The 22,966-nt window shown below is 42.5% G+C and overlaps 1 protein-coding gene across 2 annotated transcripts in view; it reads left to right on the top strand.

Moving 5' to 3' along the window:
- Positions 1-22,966, top strand: part of NEDD9 (neural precursor cell expressed, developmentally down-regulated 9) — a 98,288-nt gene that overhangs the window by 49,712 nt on the left and 25,610 nt on the right. The window contains exon 1 of one of the 2 annotated variants that reach the window (XM_083827546.1): positions 10,220-10,392. The exons of the other annotated variant lie outside the window; for it this stretch is intronic. Coding sequence (XP_083683672.1) covers positions 10,381-10,392 — 12 coding nt within the window. The 5' untranslated portion in view covers positions 10,220-10,380. Of the gene's footprint in view, positions 1-10,219; positions 10,393-22,966 lie in introns of those variants that run through there. 2 annotated transcript variants of the gene reach the window in all.

Genomic DNA, 22,966 nt, shown 5'->3' with positions numbered 1-22,966 from the left:
ATACCTTGAAATCTTGGGATATCACAAACAAACACATGCGCAATGCAGTCATGGATATCAAATAGACAACAGTTTTGCCTTGGCACTGTAAGACTGGGATATCTGACTGAGTCTTCTCCATCTTGAGGCTAAACAGATGAAATCTCAGAGCCACAGCCACACCTGAGTCAGTTTTGCTAGGATCAGGATTAATCATATCCCCTTGATCGTCCACTGAAAAAAACCAACCTTTTCAGCTGTGCAAACCCAACTCATCAGTAAGCTGAATTTCAGAGTGTGATGCTTTGCTGTGTCAACACAAAAAATATCAATCCCTTGAGCTTCAGAATTATTCAGAGGTTTGGGCTTTAAAATGGGAGTCATTTTATGGATTCAAAACAGGGCTGAAGGTAAGGCCCATGAAGTTGGTTAGTTGGTTATCTGACTTCAGAGTTCGAATCTGAGATCAACTGAGAAGAATTGTAGAGATGGATGAGGAAAGAGAGGCATGAAATTGGAAACAGACAATAACAGTTCCAGGTACTTTAACTATATGGGGACTTTTGTAGAAGAGGTATCGGAATGACTAGGTACTAGCCTAGATCTGAATTAGTCTGAGTTAGCATGGAAGAACAGATGTCTAATACTTCCTACTTCTGCTCAAGCTGGAAATGCCAGAAAAATTCCCTCTGCTTGTGGTATTTTGGCACTTCTGGGTTCAGTATACAGTGGTGAATAAAAATTAGGGAAAGGCCTGAAGCAGATCTCCATCCATTCCCCATAAATTTGAGAACATATTGCGTCTGTTGCAAACTTTGTGGGCGAGTTGCATGGGAGATGGATGTAGGTGGAAAAAAAAGCTAACAACTTCTCAAAACCTTCAAAAAGATAACTCCCTGGGTCCACAGCTTTGTTGTACAAGTGGACAAAGACTCACCATGGATCCAGTTCGGTGAAGCACACGCACAAGTGAAAGCACTGCTGAGTATGAAGGGCCTCGAGAACATGCATAAAGTTAAGCATGTGTTCAATTGCTTTGTTGAACACGGGACATAGGTTTTCATCCCTAGCAGCCATTTCCTGTTTGGACACCCTTTTCACGGAAAGAGAGAGGAAGAAAGAGGGTTGTGTAGCGTGATATTTTTAGATAGATTTTTAATGGAATATTTGTTAAGCTTTCTTCCACCCCAACTCCCCCCTGCCTGCTGTCTGGGTTTTGTATGTGTTTTTTTAATGGTTAGCAATGCATAACAGTATGGCTGCTGTTTAAATATTTGCTTGAAAAAAATGTAGTCTGTGCTTAAGAAAAGTGGTTTGGCACAAACTGAACATTCTCAAACGTCCATTTGCCAGATGGATCACTTTGTTCAATTACAAAGAAGAAAGATGGTAAAGGAGTTGAAAATCGAGTGGAATGTTCCTAAGCACACAGCATTGTTTACTATCTGCATGTCTCCTGGCATCCTGTGAGCAACTACCAATAAGCTCTTCAAAAATGTTCCTTTTCTTTAAAGAAGTCTGCATTTTTTACAATAATAAAAACGCAGTAGATATATTCTACAATAGCCTGATGGAAAAATGTGCTAAAGTTTTTCTATAAATCAAATGTAGCAGTTTGGCATTAGCTCTGAGGCAGTAAATTTAGTAAATTAGGACCAGATGATTTTAAAATAGAATCTTACATAACTTTCTAGTGTGATATATATATTTTTTTAATTTAACAAAAGTTTGTCTGTCTTCATAAAGTTATCTTTGCTGCTACCAAAATGTGGTTTAATCTTTAAGAGCCATATTTTTTGTTATTTATCAAGTGCAGAATGCTTTAAATAGCAAAGTAAGGAGGGGAACAGATTTTTCAAAGACAGAAAAGGGTATAATCTGTACTGATCCTCACAAGGTGTGGGTACTTTGGATCCCTAATGCCCCTGTTTCTCTCTCATTATGTTGATTAATAGTAGTCTGTTCCTCTATACATCTTCCTTTTCTTGCTCTTTCCCTTCTCCCACAATTCAAAGACACCTTTTCCCTTCATCTCTTCCCCACAGTGGTTACAGCTTGGTCCAACAGACTTTTCTTTCACCCATTTGCTTAGGTCAGGAGTCAGCATCTGAGACCTTGCGTTTCCTCCTGCTTCCTCACTTTTGATCTCTGCCCATCTCTGAGAAAAGAGGAAAATGAAACAATAAGGCCAGTCTGAGGAGTCTATTCCACCAGCTTTAGTCAAAGTCTGTTGATCCTATATGCATATATATACCTGAAAGCTGCTCTCCCAGTACATCTTCGACTCTTGTGTTTCTGAGCCAGCATTTAAACCACTAGATAGTCATGTCTAACCATGCCTGTTCTGGGGAGAGGGGTTTGCATACATACAGCCTTCTTGATCTTCTTTTTGAGCAAACACTCATCCGTACCATGATCTTTCACTGGAACAACAGCTTCTGGAGCACCATCGTGGAACAATTCCATGGTAGCTAATCTCACTGTGGCACACTGCAGTGCCCTACTTTTGAAAGTAAGACTGAAGTCCTTTTACGGTGCCTACTTATTGCTTGGAGGGGCAGCGCTAATGCATTATCTCAAAACTCTGAAATTAGAGGACAGTGTCACTAATACCCTGATGTACCCACAGCTTTTTAGCAATGGCTTCCAGATGTACATCTGGCAGGACTTCATGGCACAAAAAATGAGCTTTGCCCCGTTTTGAAAAGTAGTTTCATAAAAGCCATGAACGCACAAGGAGACAGATGTTTACAGCTCCCAGACAAGGGAAGTCTGAGGAGGTGAGGAGTCAAATCTTCATGTCAACCCTATGACTCAAGCCCACATCAGATTCCAGGAGCAAACACAATGAGTCAATTGGGATGTGTGGGAAAGGACAGAGCCTTGGGGGTAAAGATGGAAAAGAGGATGTAGGTGTTGAAGGAGAGATCAACAGACTGTTGTGTACAGCCTGCCCTTCATACAGTCCAACGACTGGTGCTTCTATCAGCTGCGTATCCAGTCTGAAGCAAGTAGAAGAATAACAGTGGTGGATACACGTGACAGCTGAGTTATCTGCAGTGCTGCATCCCTCACTGAGACAATCTGCTTAGAGGAGCCAATTAAGTCAAAGCCAAGGCTCACAATGCTACATGGTGTGGGCCAAATTCTGGTCCCAGTGAAGTCGAGGGAACCTTTGCCAATGGGAACACACTCTGTCCTTTTCACCCCATCTTTGGCTACCCTGCTGCTGGAAGCATTCAGAGTTCACAAATGATAGCAATGGAAAAGAGAAGGAGCAGAGTTCCCACGTTCCTTCTCTTCTACTATTGTTTCCTGAGAGTCCTGCAGCAGGCAGTAACGCAATGACTTTTTCCTTAAATGACGTTGGACTGAATTGCTCATTGCAAATAACAGAAGAGGAGGAGGAGTTTGGAAATAAGTCATTTTCCTTTAAAGAATTATTTTGGGAGAGCAGACCATAAGCAGATTTAGATGGAAGCAAAGATAACCATTTTTGGCAGTTTTGTGGAGATGCAAATTTACACTGAGTATGAGATGAGAGTTTAAACACTAAGGCCCAAAGAAGAGAAAAATAAGTGTGAGACTTTTCACATGCTTTTCTCAATTGTTATGGGTATCAACGGATCTTCACAGATCTGGCTGAGGCAAAAGAGAGAAAATATTGTCTCTTTCCAATTGCATATTCTCCTTCCAAACACATCCAAAAGGAGCAAATTTCCCTGAAATTCCTCAAACCTCAACTCACCTCTAGTCTGTGACTTCATGGGAAGCTTAGTGGTAAAGGCAAAACAGGCGCTTCCCCTTTGGACTGATTTTTTTTTTTTAAATCCCTAATTTACATTTCATTAAATTTTCTTTTTTGATTTCCCTCCTCCCACTGGAATGGAGTGGTTGCTGCTAGTGGACAACAACCGACCTGCTGGCCCTACCCGGGGTAAATGCTTTGGTGCTTTGAAATCAAGGGTGATGGGAGATGGGGAGAGGAAAAATATGAGGATATAAAATACAACAGCAGATCACCTACACTAAAAGAAACAAGGGAGATATTCAATAAGAGGTTCCTAAAAGCAGAGAATGATAAAAATAAAAAAAAAAAAAAAAAAACAATTAAAAAACACAGGCTTTGCAAACAAAATGGACACAGTTGCCTAGTCTAGTCATGGGATGATTACCTGAACAATGTGTAAAACTGATGGACAAAATCGGGAGAGATTGCACTTTAGGGGCAATTGTGATTTTTTGACAGGCTGAAGTAATGCACATTTTGCAAATCAGGGAGGAGGAGAGTATTTGGGCAAGGGCTTTTTTGGTCCTGTGTCCATGAAATGGGGCTACAATGTAGAAATCCTCTGCAAAGAGGATTCATGTGATTTCAAGGAATTTGATGTAGTTTTAAATCTATTTAAAATAGGCTTTTAAGGACATCAATGCACACCCCACTTCATATGCCATTTTGTTGCTCCAGGTTTCTGTACAGCCTCCCTCCACATAAGTTCAGGGGAAAAAAACCCTTCAAGATAAAACTTCTGGGGATGGGAATTGGTGCGTATTGCTGCATGTGTCTGTGTGCACCTGCTGAGAAAAAACAACTTGATGCTTCTCTAGCAAATCTCACCTTCCTAGATATTAAATACTAGTGTGGCACTTTTGACACAGCAAAGTGAACGTCTTTATTCCAGACCTGTTTCCTGTTTAATTGTCCATGCTCACAACCCTTCCTTCATGAAGGGCTCCTTTGCAGGCGGAACTTGCCACAGTCCACAGAAGAGACCATCTCCCTTGGGTGAGCTGTGTGCTATTTGAGTCATCCTTCATTCTTACAAACCCACTATGCCAAATGCACGTATTCAAAGAGCCTGATTCCAAACTGGGATAACAGTGCTGTGGTGGGCTGCCTAGCCTTGACCAAAAATTCACTGCACGAAAAGCTTAACATGCCTAAGCTACAGGGAAACTTCTCACCTGAGGCAATTCTGGTTCCAGTTCTGGATTCCTTTCATCTTAAACTAGCTATGATGCCTAAGAATATCTTTTCTCTTGAGCAACCTCCCTGTATGACATCTATCATATTTCATCCACACATCTGTGAACTAGAAAGAAGCCTTTTGCTTTGCTATTTCTCATCTTTTCTTAAGAAAAACTAAACAAAACAAAAACTCTTTTGGCATCAGTAGGTCAAATGGCATGCACACCACACATCTGGAAGCAAGCCTGTATTTTTTATCCCATGTATTAAAAACATTCGGTGCCAGAGCAGAAAATAAAGGAGTGTATTCTACCAGCATGACTGTTAGACTGTTTTATTTGTTTGGGAAATGAATAACCCTTTTACAGTATCTCTGGAAGGAATAGGCCAGTGCATGCTGCATCCTGATCTTCTTTTCTGTCTCCAGCCTTCCCCACATACCTTAAATTCTTCTTGCCCTCTCACCACCACTGGGTCATGGGCAGGCAAGCACTGGGGACCCAGTCTGCCCCAATGCTGCGGCTATTTCAAAGGGCAGAAATTGCCTGCAACAGCACCAGCTTCTGCTGTCTCTCCTACCCAGCACACACATGGTATCGAGGTGCCCAGGTCTCTGGCTTGCCTTGGCTGCCTGCACTGCAGGTGGCAGTGTGACTGCAATTGCTTTGTCTTCCACAAAGTCCTGCCTATGCTGCCCAGGATGAGAAGTCCCCTTGGCTGACCCAGATGCTCTGCTCCGCTGGGGCAGCTGCTTCTTCTGCATCATCATCTGCAGTCAGTACTCAGCCTTGGACCAGAGATAAATTCATTTTGTTCTGATTTTATGTTCTCTCCTTTCCTTTCCCCAGGGTGAGATGGGTCCCTCATGCTGTTTTAATAGTGATTCCACTGTTTCCCTTTCCCATGTTCATTTCCTCCTGAGAACCTGACTGCCTGCTTCGAATAACAAGTGGAAATTGTAGCAGTATTTATTTTCATCCTTTATTTAAATCTGAACAGATTTTGCAGTTTTTAATCACTGGATCAGGCTGGTCGCTCAGAGAGATCCCAGTGCCAGAATAACTAAACTGCAATTGCTTTCCATGATTTCCCAAGCTAACAAAGTCTGGATTCACTTTCAAAACTTTTTAGGTGGGAGGACACCAATATATTTCTTTCTGGCTGGCATTTGAAGCAAAACAGAGAGGACAGAGGGAGCTGCATTTATTCCTTTTATCTGAAAGAGCACCACTAAACAGGACTTTGATGGTTGACTTGGAAAGTTAAATGAGTGATTCCTGAAGAAACTGAGTAAAGCTGCGTAAAATGCCCTTCTTGAGAATGTGAAACTGTCTTTGTGCTTTCTTCAGAAAGGATGTGGGATGCCTGTACGATTAGTTCATACATGCTAAAGGAAACGTAGTATTCTTGACCAAGGCAAGTGAACCTGCTCTGTGGCTTTAGCCACAGGCATCTTATGTAGAACAGCAAAGGAGAGTCAAATTTTAAAAGATACTTCAATTAACAATTTTTCTTTCACAGCTTGACCCTTGCATTTAAACCTGACCATGACAGGGATGACTATCCACCCTGGATAGGGTGGATCACTATCCACCTTGGATACAATATCCACCCTGGACCACTATCCTGCCTGGCAGGACAGACTTCTGTTACTGTCGCATGGAATAAACTCCTAGCTTGAAAAGATTTCCTTCACTGGTCGGAGAAAAATGGAGCAGGTTTTGTTTTGATTTACTGAAATGCAAAATATTCCCTTCTTTGGGTGAGAATGAAATCTTTTTCTCATTGTCTCCTAGTGAGGTGGGAGAGAGGGCCTTTCTGTCTAGACAGACATAGAAGCCAGCCCACGTCAGTGGTGAATTTTTGTTCATGTTCTTTTCAGGAAACAGCAGCATTTCATCTTCTTTTCATAGATTTCTCCAAGCAAGCAAATTCCACCATTCTGACTGTGTACAAAACCATTCTATAGCGAAGAAATTCTGGCCACTGAATACCAGCTGAACCAGTCTGCGTAGCATTATGTAGGTGGCAGGATCGACGTTAATCAGCAGTACCCTCCTTTGCTCTTAAAGTGCAGTGGCACTATAACTAAACTAATTTTAATCCCAATCCCCTGGCCAAGTATCACAGCAAGAAGTGATGCAGATGCTGCACAACATTATCCAAAGGATAGCCACGGATTTGTGTGAGGGAAAAAAAAAAAAAAAAGTCGTTCAGTGCTTCCAAAACACCAAGCTCACAGACTCCTTCTGAAAAGGATTTTTCAAGTGTGAGGGAGACACTCCGCTGTGCCTCTCTTTTCCCAGGTTGTATCATGGGGAAAGCAGAACAAGGGGTTTCTGTTTCAGTAACCTTTCAGAGTAGGATATCTGTCTTGTGTTTGTCTCCTATCAGTTGTCACAGGACGATAGCTGGCTGATTTGCTTCCATGGCTGTTTCCCTCCCAGCCTGACTGATGGCTTTGTTTCATGGTGCACACTGAGGGTTGTGCTGGGTATGCCGCGGAGCCTGGCTGGCAAGCCCCCCTTTGGTGGCAGGACCATCTCACCTGCTGCTGGCCCCCAAATACCTCAGAGCCCTGGCTGGCAATCAGGAGAGCATGGGGAGGGCACCAGCCAGTGGCACAGTGAGAGATAAAGCAAGCAATAAGCTCACCAGGGTGATGTATAAGAGCAGGAGAAGGGCACTGGGTTGCCCAAATGAGCAGAGAGTAATATTAATTTGCCCTCAGCAAAAGCAAAGAAACAAAGGCCATCAATGCAGGCAGAAGGCGAAGTCAGAGAACACATTTGCTACTCCACTAGAACTGCAGCAGCATAAAATATGAGGCAGTGATTCAAATCATTGCTGGGCTGTGAAGCAAAAATACACATTACATGAATTACCCTCCTGCGGACTTCAATAGGGCCCTGTTGTTATAAATCCTGCCAGAATATCTCAAGTTGCCTCTACAACACATACATCAGTGAAGCCAGACCTTGGCTTCCTCATCAGTGTGTTCCATTATATAATTCAGCTGATTATCCAAGGCAACCAATTTAAAACTTCCCAAGACTACATGTGAAATAAAGTCTTTACATAGTAAAGACATCGCCCTTGACAAGGTCATCGAGAAAAGCAAAGTGCTTGCGCTAACCACAAATGTGTGCTTTCCACAACTGTCACTTTTTATGGTACCGTGTCAAGGTTAGAGGATCGTATTTACAAATCTCTTTCAAGGTATATCTAATGCCTGATATTCATGATAGACTGGGGAGCTCCGCCACACTGCTAGCTCTGCTAGAGGTGTCACACTAAGCAGGAGTATTTCACCCTTTGGGAAATTAACCCCCCCCCAAACTGCAAAGAAAAGCTAAGATTGTAAATGGAGCAGGTGAGAGGGGAAAGGAGGGTGCATGAATCAAGTGAGCAGTGGGACTTTACTGAAGAGGTGGTGAGAGATGGCAATCTGTTTTCCTCCCTGTAAAATACTTACTCTTGTATCTGTTTCCTTACAATTGTAACATACTGCTATCAACACCGATAAACTTTGGGGTTTGATGTCCAAAGTTTCATTCTGGTGGTGTTTAATTACAGATTTTTAGCATGAGTTATGGAGACAGATAAATGCAAAGCAATACATAGTAGGCAATAACCCAACTAGAATTTCACATTAAAACATCTGTTACCTCAGATTAAACTCAGTCAGGGACATTTTAAATGTATCAGAGGCAATGCAAGCTAAAACAAAAGCAGGAGGCACAGCTTCTCAAATGTGCTTAGGTTTCATAATGTGATTGTAAAGCCCTCTGAAAAAGGAAAAACACCTTTTACACGAAAAATATCAGTACTGGTGGGATGACTGGAAAACAGACACACTCTGCATTTACATATAGGTGGAGTCAGAAGTAGGATTCTGCTTTTCTTATTTTTGTCTTTGATAGCTGTCTGGTCCTTATTAATGTAGTTTTACAATCTCTAATGCATTAATCTTCATGATAATGGTGCTAGAAATGGAGGCTTTCAGATCAAGAGATTATACAGGGCTCATTCAGGGAGCAGGATTTGGCTGTTAGTCCAGCACCACACTACCACCTTGGCCGTTGCATCCTCTGTCCTTGGGAAACGTACCCTAGGAGAAATTTTTATCCCTGCAGTATGAAGGGCAAAAACACGCAATAAATAAATAAATACATAAATAAAATCAAAGGTCAAACTCTCTACTTGTAGAAACACACCAAGGAGATTTGTACTTTCCTAACAATAAGCTGGTCATGCATAATCACTGAAACAATTCTTTCCTTAAATAAGTTGTCTTAAGGATACAGCATACAAATGAGCTGTATTCTTTTGAAGCTACTCAAATTTATTTTGATGGTACACTCAGAACAGTGTTGCCCAAAACTCAGCAATATAAAATAATATCTATTTTGAAAAACGGGGTGAGGGGAAGAAAACAGAAAGAAAAACCCAGAAAAAAATCCCCATAGGAGTAGGGAGCACAGTTGCAGAGTCACGCTCTGCACTGCAGAAGCTGAAGGTTTCGTTTCTCACTGAAGACTGAGGTATCTTTTGTATTGACAGGGACTTGTACTCCATGAACTACCAGGGCATGTGCAGGCAAGAAAGAGTACTGAAAAAATACACATTTCTGCACGCATTTGGTAAATATGTACAGTACCACCACTTATTTTAGCCTAGAACTAGGTAATGGAGGAATTACAGATAAAAGTATCGCATTCTTTAGAGGCTATGAAGCCATTTCAGCAATAGGATCTCTCTCTAGAGGACGAGCCACATGAGAATTTCAGACTATCACTGTACTGTGAAATGAAGTTATGTTTGCAGACTGGTAGTAGAAGATTATTCTTTGCTGTTTTTCCTTAGGCCACTAGAAATAGTCTTGAGTCCATCTGTGACCTAGAAACGCTGGGTGAGAGCCAACTTGGGCAAAAAGCAGAGAATTTATTTCCCTTTTATCTCAGCAAGCTGGCGTACATCCCACACACAAAGATTTCTATTACGGGCATTACAGTAATCGTGGCTGACTAAGGGACACGATTTAGGAACCGCGGAGGGCCGCTGCATGTTTATTTCCCCTGCCGGTTCCTGCCGTCGAACCACGAGCCGCCACCTATTCTCAGCCCCAAGGCCGCCCGCCCCTCCCTCAGCGCCGCCTCCCTCAGCGCCGCCTCCCTCAGCGCCGCCTCCCTCACGGCCCCGCCGCGCAACGGCAGGAGCGGGAGAACTGCAGCGGGGCGGGGAGGGGCGGGCGGGGCGTGGCCCTGGTGTGGGCAGGCGCCCAACGGGAGGGGCGCTACGCGACGGAACGGGGGAGCCTGGCGGCGCGGCGGGCGGCGCGGCGGCGAGACGCGGCGGCGACGGGGATGGTGACGGGGATGGTGATGGTGGCTATACGGCACTGAGCCTTGCCCGGCAGCCCCTCCGCAGCCATGAAGTACAAGGTGAGGCGCCGGGGAGCCCCAATGCCCGCTGCTAGGGCTCGGGTTAGCGGGGTTGAAGCTTTGAGGAGTCGCGTTTTGGGGGGCAAATGGGATGTGCTGCCTAAAAAAAACCCACCATCCAAACATTTTCCTTATCCAAAACAACAATAATAATAATAAAAAGCAACTTTATATTTAAAAAAAAAATAAAAAGCAACTACATTTGCAAAAATAGGCAGCCCATCCCTCTGTCCCCCATTAAATAAAAAGAGGGACTTGGACCTTCAAGACCCTTTAGAGGTGAGACACACTCTTTCGGGAGACACAAATTTGCAGACTTCTGTCTTAATATTACTCCACTTAATTCCACTTGATCCTGCTTTAAAATGTCTGGGCAAGGCACTGCTTCACTTATGGGGCTGTAGATTAGCATACAGACATACCGTAATGTTGTGCGATTAGGAAAAAAGGGGGGGGGGGGGGAAGGAAAAACTTTACTTTCTCTGCCAAAAGTAACTGCAGCATCAGTGCAACGGGGAGGTGATTTAGAAATGTCACGCACGGTACACGCTTGGAGATTTTGGACCGAAGATGGGCAGAGTGTGATGTAAAGGAGCCCACATCCTACAGTGGTGGATAAAGCTTAATGTGAGATGTCTGAGGGATGCCTAGGCAAATGTACACTCATCCTTATGCCTTTCTGATGTCTGAGCTCAGCCCAGGGTTTGCAGATCTCTCATACCCAAACTTGGGAAAGTTTAGACTTCGTTTTCAAAGCTGCTGTCAGTTTATCTCGTGGCAGTAAGAGTAACCAGGAAAGGGAGATTGTTTGAGATACAGACCGACCAAGATACCCTGTGACTTTGGAAACTTTGATCTGCATCTGGTGGCTTTTTTTTTCTTTAATTATTATTGTCTCTCAAATAACTGCTTTAAAGTCTGAGGTCAAATTCCTCTCATGCTCCTTTCTACTCCCCCTTCAGACCAGTTCAGGTGGACTTTGTACCCACTTAGGAAAGCCGTGCCTCTCCTCAGAAAATATCAGGCAATTGGGAGTAAAAGAGCACAGTGTCATTGTTAGACCTCCTGAAATGCTTCCTAGTTGTCCACAACTAAGCAGCACTTTTATCCCAGTAGCAAAATAATGGTCCTGCATGGTTATGACAACTCCCTGACTTTTCTTGTCACCGTCCATCCTTCCTGTGCTGCATGATCACACTTCCTATGTAACCCAGTGGCACTGCAAGAATAGGAATTAGTAAGGTAGTTGAAAAGGGGGAAGTCCACCCTGTTCCATAATGCTTCCTGTGCCCCTGGTCTGGTTGAAATGAACACTTTGGTTTGAGGAGGTGATTACGTAATTCTAGATGGAGCAAGCTAGACAAAGAAAGAGCAAGCCTTTAAAAAAGTTTTTTAAAAAAAAGAGAGGTTTTGACCTCAGAAACCTTCTTGTCAGGCTAGGATGTTTGCTTTCTTTAGGTAATGTGAAGTAGTTACTTACACTGTTTAACTAGGACAAACATCCTTAGGTATACTTCATATCCCTGGATTAACATACAAAGAAATTACCTGCTCATTCAGCTCTGATATTTTCTTTCTTTCTTTTTCTATAGGGAAACAAAAGTCATGTACTTTTTATTGTTTACAGAAAATAAAGAAACAGAGCATACTCATGTTCTGCCTGGGAATGTGACAACTCCTCAGAGGTGGCATAGCTTCCAGGTGCAGAGTTGGGTCTGTTTCACTGCTCCTGGTATTCTCCCGGTGGTGTTATTTTGGGGGTTGTCACTCTTTACTTTTGTTGCAGTAGTCTATCAGATAAGGCTTCATCTACTGAAGTGATTGAGGTCCCTATTACTACTTAGGGTGTTAACGGAACAGGAACTGACTTGTGTGGGAGACCCCAAGTACATCTCTCCATCACTCCTGACTTCACTTTCAGTGTGACTAAACCCAGGGTTGTTTCTGGTCTAGAGTTCCTTTCTGCTACTCAGTCTGTTATCTTCTCCCTTTTTTCACTCATAAGCATTTTGAAAACTTATTCCCTCCCTTTGTTCTTTCACCCAAGTTTCTTTTATTCTTCATTCCACTCTTCAAACATTCTTCTAAGATAATACCCAAGTCCCCTGTATGCCAGGGAGGAAATTCATGTGGATTTCAGCAATTTTAGAATTTAACCTTAGATGTCTGTATATTTCTATCTTTTGCTTACTGTGTGAAATTCGGTGAAGATGTGACTGTAAACCAAGGACAGATCTGACCTAAGGTCAGGTCTTCTTCTACCGTTCATGTACAAGTTAAATACTGGAGAATACAAAAGTTATTTTGATTGAGCCATGGGAAGATAGGAAGCATTGAGCATAACAAATACATCTGTGCTGGTTGCTAGTATTTCTTAGTCCGACTTGTCTGAAAGCTACTTTCAGAAACTAATTCCTGTAGGGTGCAGTTGTATTATGGTAATGCCCCAGTTCTTCCTCATTTGATGGCAACAGCATCTTTTTGTGCTAAATCCCCATGTTCCACAAAATTGCATCCCCTCAAGTTCTCGAAGGATGCTATTCCAGTATTCTTGAAATCAGAAGGTGAAATCCACTCTTCTGGAACCAAACCCAGACTGACTGTGACTCCAAGGATGAAGCAGTTATGGCTGAAATGCAGTATGTTGGAACAGAAATATCTGTGGGTTACTGTGACCAGAAAAGAACATGGGTGGGAGAGGTTATCTCTGGCCAGTAATTCCAGTGCCCTATCTCTGGCAATGCTAGTGTGACACAAGCAAAAGAAGGGGGCATTGTCATAACAAGGCTTTTGTGGCTTGTTGGCTGTTCACAAGCAAGACAAAAAAGAGGAGGAAGGAGAAAGGGGACTTATCTCTTTACTAAAAGATCCATACAGTTGGTGAAAGAGAAGAGAAAAAGAACTACATTCCTTACCTCACTTAAGCCAAAAGGAATGACGTAGATGTAAAGTATTAGGTCTTGATTATCTATTTTTAGATAATTTGTTGGGCAAGGAAGAAACCTAAGTAAATAGGGTTTGTAAAACAGGGATTTGTGCTAAGGCACAGTGCTTTAATATATAGAATTGATTACAATGCCTGCATGCCAAGACAAACAAAATACTGTCACTGGGAAGAAATACTATATTCCCAACCAGAAATGCTTGTGAAAAGCTGCTTGTAACCCTGGCAATGAAAGACTTTAAGCATCATGCCATGTAAAGGGAAAAGAACTGCCTGTACTTTACTAACCAATCCTCCTTGTCTTGTTTATTCCTCACACTCTTTGTTTTCCTTTTTTTTTTTTGTATCTCAGCAATCACAGTGTGACAATCAAACCTAGAAATAAATAGGAGCTGTAAAACCTTGGAGAAGGTCATATTAGAGAAACATATTAGAGAAACAAACCAACAAAATGAAAACTGTGCAAGTTTGTGCTGTCTCTGTTATGGTCATGAGTTTAGAGTAGAAGTTTCATGATTTTCTCTCCTCTGTACGCACATGGAGGGAGATGGCAGAATCCCAGCAGGATCAGGCCTAATGGCATTTATCAGCAGCAGCACTAGTGAGAAGTAGCAGTAGGACTGGCTCCTTCACAAAACTTGGAGAGCCACCATCGTTTTCAGATTTCTACTCTTGCCCACTCTGGCCTCTGCATGCTGCCCCTGCCCTCCAGTAGACTTGCATACAGCTTCTGAGTCTCAAGTCTGTATTTATATACCTAATGGTGGTATTTGCCTCAGTATGTCCAGGTATCTGAGAAACTTGTGACAGAATTTGTTTAGCCTCCCAGAGACTTCCTAGGATAGCAAGGTACTGTACTGTTAGTCCCATTTTGCAGGTGGAGGTGCTGTGCCATACAAATGTTACAGAACTTATTTCAGAGGGAGGAGCCAGGACAAAGCGTTACAGCTAACAGCATGCATTTTTTTGCGTGTTTTCTAAACTTCTGTGTTTTCATGCTAACAGCTGCTCATTAGTAATGTAGCTGTAAGCCTGTTCATCAAGAGCTAGTTGTCTAAAATACTGCCGTGCTATCTAACGACATGATCAGAGGGGGCCCTACCAGATTAGAGAGTAGAGCTGCCTAATAGTAAGGCTTCACAGAAACATTTCCTGCAAAGGAAAAACTTCAAGCACAGGAGAAAAGTTCTGCAGCCCTTCTAAGCCAATGATCACCACTCTGCAGGACACAGGCTAGCATTTGGAGAAGTCATATGAAGTGTTATTGTGAATTCAGCATTAACTCTGGGACCAGTTTGTAACACTGTATGAAATCACCTTTGGAATCTCATAATCTCAAGCATGGCAACAGTCAGGGTTAGAAAAGATTATACTTGCACTGATAACTTATCGCTGAACATTGAACTCCTACGTGTGGTGTCTCAGGAGAAGTTTATGTGATTGAATTGCCTAGTACCTGTTGCTCTACAACATTACAAATACCAGAGTCATTGCAGTAAGGTCAGGCTTGACTAGTGACCCAAGTAAAAGTTGAGAGGAGGAAATTCTGAGTCACTCACAACCTCCTTGCTCCACTACTGGAAGGGGTGTCCCTGTTTGGCTTCTTTGGCCAACTTTAAACACAGTAAGAAACAATCTTATATTCATCATCTTGCAAAGAGCATGTGCTCATGGCAGTGCTCTGAGAGAAGCAAGCCTACAGTCCTGCTCTTGCACAGGAGTGCAGGCAAAGAGGAATCTGGAATCTTTAGTGTCTGGAAATAGCAAACAGCCTAGTGTCTCTCTGCATGCAAAGACTAGAAGAACATAATTGAAACATAGAGCTCCCTCCGTGTCTCAATGCCATTACCAAAGATGCTAGGGGCATGGGAGGACTTCAGTACACAACAGCTTGAGCTAGCAAAAGTCACTTTTGTTTTGCCTAATTTATTTAGACTAGCTTATCCCAAACACTTAGGTGCGTAAGTCCTATTGATACCAATAGAAGGTAAGCATGTGTTTGTCCCTAAAGTCTGGAGCACAAAGATCAGTGTGCACAGGTGTCTGCTTTAGCTGTGACAAAGCTGGAGAACCTGCATCTTTGAGAGTTCCTACTTCTGCCTGCCTTTGATGAAGAGAAATAGCTGAACTTTTTGAGAGAGCATATACCTCTAAAAGCTCACATTCAGTGATGTTTGGAATCATAAATTTGGAAGTCACTTTTCAAGACACTTCTTTATGTAATACATGCTCTCTGAACACCCATGAAAGCAGTGGACGTTCATCAGCAACCGTACTCCAACTGCCAAAATATGCTTTATAGTTGGTCTGCAGTAGGATTAATCAGACAGTCCTCTGGGACTGTACTGCCAAAAATATTGCTGAATACATGCCATAAATATTTGTAAGTCAGGCTACTGCTAAGTAAATCTGCATTTAAAGGTACTCCTTGCTGCCTGTAAATGGCTGCAGCTCTCAGTATCAGTGAAGCTGTGTCTCTTTACAGCAATAAAGAGTACAGCCCTTGAGTTTTGCTACCTGTCTATCACAGGCTACTCTTGGCAAGTGACCTTTTTCATTTGCCTGTTGGTCTAGACATTACAGTAGTGGAAACTGTCTTAATTTTAAGGAGTTCATTTTTCCACAGCGGATTTGGACGTAGTTTGTGTTTGACAAGAAACAGGACTGCTAAAGCTATAGTTTGCAGTCCGAGAAACCCAAGTGCTTAGCATGACAAAAACTTTATTTTTTTCCTCTGTAGGGATGAAGCTTATTCCTGCCTTTCTGTTTTTGTGTTTATTTCAAAGGTGCTTCATTCACAGTCAGAGTGGATTAGGCTGCCTGAGAAAGGAAGAGTAATAAGAAGGCGTTTACTCTACAGAAATGCAGTCAGCACATCAGAGGTCCTTTCTTAAACAGGCCCCACTCACAGCAAGGTTGAAAAATTTAGCAGGAGCAATAATGTGAATCATTTGGTCACAACAAATCTCAGAAAATGCTGCACCATCCTAGGACTTTATCTCAATTCCTCCAGTGAATGTCTTGCTTAGTTGAGGGCAGGAGGGGGGGAAGCACAGACTGAAGATTCTGTGATTGTCTTTGAAACATATATATATATATATATATATATATATATATAATCCAAAGGGTTAGGTATAAAACATCTGGAAGTGTACACTGTTTGTTTGACATGCAGTTTGCAGTAGGTATGTTCATGAATACCTCTCTCCTAAGGACTTTACATCCAGATAAAAAGCTTAGGGTAATAAATCAACTTTTACTGTTACAGAAGGGCCTAGTTTACAAGCAGATATCTTCTCTTTTTTTCTCTCTCTGTCTTATTATCCTGGTTTACCTCATTTGCAGCCCTTAAGCTCCACAAACCAATCTCTCATGCAATCGAGAATACAGTTAAAGTTTTATTTCAATTTGAGAACAAGTGTGGTAACGACAGCCGGCTAAAACACACTCCCTTCTTGCATCTCCATGAGAATGCTTCCCTAGAAAATGTCAGCTTGCCAAAAAATGAGCTGTGCTGGTAGTTTGGTGACTTTTTGCTGACTTTTGGTGAGTGCCCAGTGGTCTGGAGAAGACCCTGATGGGACCTGCCAAGCCTCATCTGACAGCCAGGCCTGCCTGTCCTGCAAGCATGTGATCTCCAGGCAGCTCTGGCTTCTTGTCCCCTTGCCAGGCTGCAGGTGGGTGCCTGGGGACACAAGTTCCCAGGCTTGTTTTCCCCCAGTAACCTGAACTCTTGGGGCATCGTCACAAGTTGTGGCTGCTGTTTAGTAACCCAGGTGGGTGATGGTAAAGTTACAGGAAAGGATGGCTTTCCCTTCTGTGGAGAGTTTTTGGAGACAGCTGGGAGAAGAAAAACACATCCCAGTTCAGCTAAGTTTTGAATGTTAAAATCAATTAGTCATACTTTCCAAAGCTGAAGACATCACACAAAAGTCTGTGACAATACCGAAGTCTTATGTCTACACAGCTATAGTTTCTTGACAGTCAAGCTGTGATTGTTTCCCCAAAGAGTTGCATATGGAAGGGTTAAATTTGGGAGCAAGAGGTTCTTTTAAGGAAAATTTCTCTGGAAGAAGGCTGCTCACTAATGCCAAAAAATGGAAAACTGAGAACTCAAAACACAAGTTTCTGGATTCTTTCTTTCCATCCTTCCTTTTTTTTTTTTTTCCTTCTGCTCCTTCAGTTTTTACACATTCATCATCCAGTCTCCTTTCATTAAGTTTTAATTGCTTGCCTGAAGGAAAGAGGTTAGGTTTTCCACATGCTCTTTGATTTTGAGGCACTGGGGTTTAATCACAGTGAGATAATATTTACTCTAACGCTATTGTTTGCACGCTTTATTTTTTCCCTCTTTTTTATTTTATTTTTTTTCCTGTTGATGTCACAGAAGGCACACAGTCCTCAGACAGATTTGAAAAGGCCTTTAAAAGTCATGGAGCTAGATCACACCCTTCCTTGGGTGGGGGGAAAGGAAACTGGTTACGAGGGTAAAATACATACAGAAAACTCTGTGAGTTAGGTGTGGTGGAATTTCCCAAAATATCAATAGGTCTCGAAAGTAATAAGTCAGGGGATGTGGTTTGTATTCCCAGAAAGAGCAAAGAAAAGATTTCAGCACTTCAGAAACTCAGGGGGCGGGGGAATAAGATCAGGGTATGTGATCAGGGGATCGCTGCTCTGCCTCGCTGTTAATTGTGCTGTCTCTAACCATATCTGCCTTGTGTGATAGCTCCAGACCAGGCTGGGTGGTCTGACAACACACAAGCAGAGTGCATTAATCTCATGGGTGTTCCCCAATGCTGAGCTAAAGTGCATTGCCTCAGCCAGGCCCTTTTCTAGCCCAGCTATGGCCTGTTCAGTCCCAGCACCAAGAGCCCAAGCAGGAGGTTACTATGAGTGGGAGGGAGAAGCCGCTTCTGCGTGCTCACCAAGCACCTCAGAAGTCTAATGTGATGCAAAAGGCATTAATGGTACAACCACCCTTCTCTACATCAAAGATAGGAGGGGTAAATCAACTCCTTATGCAATGTCTGATCTAAAATTATATTTCTGTGATGATCTGTGTAATGCCGAGGAAAGCAGGGCAGCCCCCGAGACCTCACATCCCCTCTAGCTAAAATCAAATGAGAACAGCCAAACAAGCAAAAAACAAAGCAAAAGAAACACAACCAGAAGAGGCAAAAGTATAGCTTGCTGTGCAATGTAGAATTATCATTTTATTGCTCTTAATAGATTCTGAGCAAGAGAACTGTGTTTTCAGCTCACTTGCGCAGTGTGAAATTTCAGGCACAGCAAAAAGCAGATGCACTCAGTGCAGAACAATGAAGGATCTTGTGTGCTAATAATCTTCATTTTCACATTTTTCCTTCCCCCCATCTCCCTTTCATCACTAAGGAGCTGCTCTTTTATTACCTTCTTTAGGATTCATGCACTTGGATTCCTTCCCAAATTGCAGGTTCACTGCTCTGCCTCAGTTTTGTAAAGTACTTTGCTGACTGCCTGCAAAAACTCTGGATGCACGAATCTCTCTTACATGCTTAAAAAGGGATAGCTGTGGTGAAACAAAAATGTCCTCAGAGCTGAGAGCACTTGGTCTCTCATGTGTTTACTTTATGCTTGAATCCCAGTCATGGAAGAACTGATGGGCCACATCAGCAAGCAGGAGTGTGAAGTGCCTGAGCCCTAGCTGATCTGCTAGCTGATTGCCTGCCACCCCTCCTGGGTGGAATATTGTGCCTGTAAAAGCCGACTGTGAATATATCCAGAGCATGACAGGTATCATGCCCTCCTGTGGCTTACCCCAGCATGAACCAGTAAGGAGGGTATATGCGGACTTGTCAGCCTTACTTTCTGCATAACTGGTTTCACTACCAAAAGCAGCCCAGAGCAAACTCCTAAATTCAGGCGTCTCAGGCTGGACGAGAGCTGGGACAGCTCAGTGGAACACTGAAATTAGACACTTGCCTTTCCTCTCTGCAGACCCAAGATTTTCCACATCACAACTTCCAGACAGCTTGGCACGCTTCAGCATGACTGGCAGCCTGTGTTCCAGAGATACACAGGACCAGACTGAGGATACTCAGGGCAGAAGATCTGTTCTTGTTAGGGCTCTGCTCAGGCTGTCACCTCATAGCTCGCTCTCTCATTAGCTGTAAAGTCAACCTTCCAAATCTGTGCATGGAAAACTGCCTTAATTTCCAGACAGCAGGACTTGCAATTATTCTGGCTAGTAACATTTAACCAGAAAAGTGTCTGTGCTAAAACAGAGGTGTTTTTTGTTTTTGTTTTTTGTTTTGTTTTGTTTTTTTGTGGAAGAAAGCAAAGGAGAGCCTAAAAAAGGTAACTATGGCTTTTGCCTGTATAAGTCTATGAAACCTTATGACGCTGAGCATTTGCAGCCAGGCTCTCTGTTTTGTCATTATCTGTGAGCCAAGGAAGCTCATGTTTCCCAGAGCCAATGGACAGACCACAGGTCTGAACTGGGTGCTGTGGGCTTCCCAAAGTCCTTCTGCTTGTCCTGCTGAAGCTGTGGTAACAGCACTGCCCTAGTGGTGCAGCAAGCTGTGTCACACATGTTGTGGTAGCATTTCCTGCTTCCTCTATGGAGCTATTAACTTAAGATAAAAGGTTAAGTACCTGCACACAGCTTGTTGCTGGCACTCAGCTACTATGGGTCTGCACACACATGGGCTGCTACCACCAAGCACTAAGGGACCATTTTGCAGTCCATAACCCATGCAAGTCACTGCCTTCTTCCACATTAGAGGAGAACAGCAACAGACATTTTCTAAGGCTGAACGTCTTATTCTGTCACCTTAGGCAACTTGTATTAAGGAGACAGGACAATATTTACAAAAATATTCTGTGATGGAGAATTAAAAGCAATCCAACCAAGATAAAGCTTCTAGTTTGTGCACAGGCACTTCGTTGGGGTGTCTCCCTTACCTTTCCTTCCTTTGTTGCTCTCTTCCTTCCTTTTCCTAAGCTATCAAAACATAGCAAAGAAGCCATTTGGGCTTTTAAGAAACAATTTGTCCAATAATAGAGCGGAATCCCACCCTTCTTCAGATAAGAACAGAAGTGATTTCCCTGGTTCTATTTTTGCGGAAACTCCAAAGATAGGAAGCAATATTTAAAAACAAAACAAAGAAGAAAATAAAGCACACACAAAAAAACCACAGTACACCCCACAAGCCAGAGGAGGGGACAGTATGCACAAACCTGTGTTCTCTGGAACATCATCAAATTGCACCTCTGAGGGAAGTGACTGCATTTCAGTGAGCTTACATTTGGCTGACCCTTTTCTTTCAGTATTCATTCACGGCAGCACTGGCTGAGCACTCAGGTCAGCAGCTCTGCGCCAGGAGCTTGGCACCACAGCCCTTGGCGCTTAAGGAGCCTTTTGTATTTAATCTCATAGCGTGTCGTTTATCATTCCTGTGTTTACTTGCATGGCTGCCTGCACCTCACACGCTCTTGTTACCCACGTCACTGGCTGTGTTTACTCTAACAGCAGGAGTAGATGTTTCCACCGCTCTCTCAGTTACCTCTTCTGCCACTCAGCCTCATCAACAAGCAACCGTCCATTCTTCAAATTAAAAATAACAGAATTTTATCAGTTCCCTTTGCTTTAGGGAAGGCTAACAAAAATAGTTCATATTTTTCAAAGTATTTTTGTGTGTCTTTGTTCAGCTGCAGGCATGCTAGCCATTGATCGCTGTAGGTTTAGGAGAGAGGAGACAACTTTGACTTTTCTGAGATGGACCTCGTTCAGTCTTTATGCATCTGAATCTGGCCTGTAATCTCTTCTGCATCTGAGAGGAAAAATAGTTTACACAGAGAGGTTTGTTTTTTTTTTTTTTTGCTTCAGGTACTACAAATAGGACATCTGACAGCTTTCAGGGCAGCATCTTTTATTCTCAGCCAGGTTTTACTGGGACATGCATCCTGGACTCAAAAGAGAAAAATCTAAAGTGTGCAGAGAATATGAATGGATTTAGAACTGACATTGAAAAAACATGAAATTCCAGGTTCACTTTACGTAGTGAACCCTTGAAAACTTTACTTCTGTCTCAATTGATGTTGAAATTTGGGACTATGGGCACTGTAATCTGCATATAATCTAGAGAGTATCCAGTCAAGTCCAGAGAGTCCAGAGACTTTCCAGTCAAAAAAGTCAAAGCTCTCGTTAACTGAAGCATGGCTGCTGTGCTGCTATAACACAGGAGATCAGGAGAACAGAGTTGTTTACAGACCATGGGTACTTTCAGTTTTAAGAGAGCACAATTGCAACTATCATGCAACTGAATGATATATATATATCATATATCACATATGTGATATCATATATCATATATATATATCATGGCATATATATATGATATATATGATAAATATCATGTAACTGGATTGATAGAGAGCAACAGAGACATCCATCCGTAATCTTATTAAAAGAAGGCCATAACAGCCTTTTTTTCATAAAAGTTCATTTTATGAAGCACAGCTGATTTCCATGGCAAACCAACATTTGTCCCTATCTAGGATCAAATAATTTCTCCCCTGCCATTACAGAACATGAATTTGTAGTTCTGAATCTGTTGCCCTCCTTTTTCCCCCTTATTGTATTGGAAATATAAAAAGAATTTTGTGCAACTTCCTAGTTGCCAAAACAACTCCAAGACACGTTTCTCATCAGCCCTTTCTCTAATGCCAGTTTGTTTAAGAAATGGCTGAGTTTTTTTTAGCACTTAGTCATGCAAAAAGGTCACTGCTGTGCCTTTGCCTTCTCATCTCAGATGTTAGAGCTTATTTGGTGCTTCACAGATAAATGAGTAATAGAACCAAGCCTCTAAGAGCAAGTCCAGTCAATTCCAGATAACCCTCTCCTGTGTCTAAGCTGATAGATCCAAACTGAGACTATATTGTGAGATACGGTCTGATGCCCACAATATCCCAAAGCTATTCAAATTTGTCAAATCAATCCAGATAAAGTATTGAGGGGTATCTTTGATCAGGACTTCTTTCTGCATGTGGAAGAGTAGAGACTACCAGCCTGATCACCACAGCCAATTAAAGATTGCTGTGTGGTTCTCAAAAGCTTTCCTGATGAGCTTCTGTGGTGACTACTTTGATTTTTCTCAAGGCTGACTATGCTGACTATGCTGACTAATAGCAGCATCTGTGATACTGTTCCTGAAGCTCACACTGAGAAGTCCAGTGAAGGAAGAATGGAGTCAGAGAAACACTCAGAACACGGGAGGTTTGCTTAGCATGAAAACTTGTTGGCAACCAAGCAACAGGATTTTTGTTTCTCATTCCAGTGCTTGTTTGGAGGAATATGTTATGACTTTACTGCTCCATCAGTGAGGGATGCTGGTGGCATGACTATGGGCTATTCAAAAGGCCTTGGGAAAATTGTTGTGAAACAAGTGGCAACCAATTAGTATAATTCACATACTGGTGCCCAAGTTAACACTGACAACAAGAATCTGATGCTATTTGCAGCAAGGAAGTTCTTGAAGCATATCCAGAAAGTATTAACATGCTGCATGCCAGGTGGTGAGAAGGTCACTGGGACAGAGATAATGAGCAACTGGAAACAAAATTCACATGGGAATTTTTATCTGCTCT

The sequence above is a fragment of the Anser anser genome (genome assembly GCF_964211835.1).
Source record: "Anser anser genome assembly, chromosome: 2".
Taxonomy (NCBI): domain Eukaryota; kingdom Metazoa; phylum Chordata; class Aves; order Anseriformes; family Anatidae; genus Anser; species Anser anser.
This window is presented reverse-complemented; position numbering and strand designations above follow the sequence as displayed.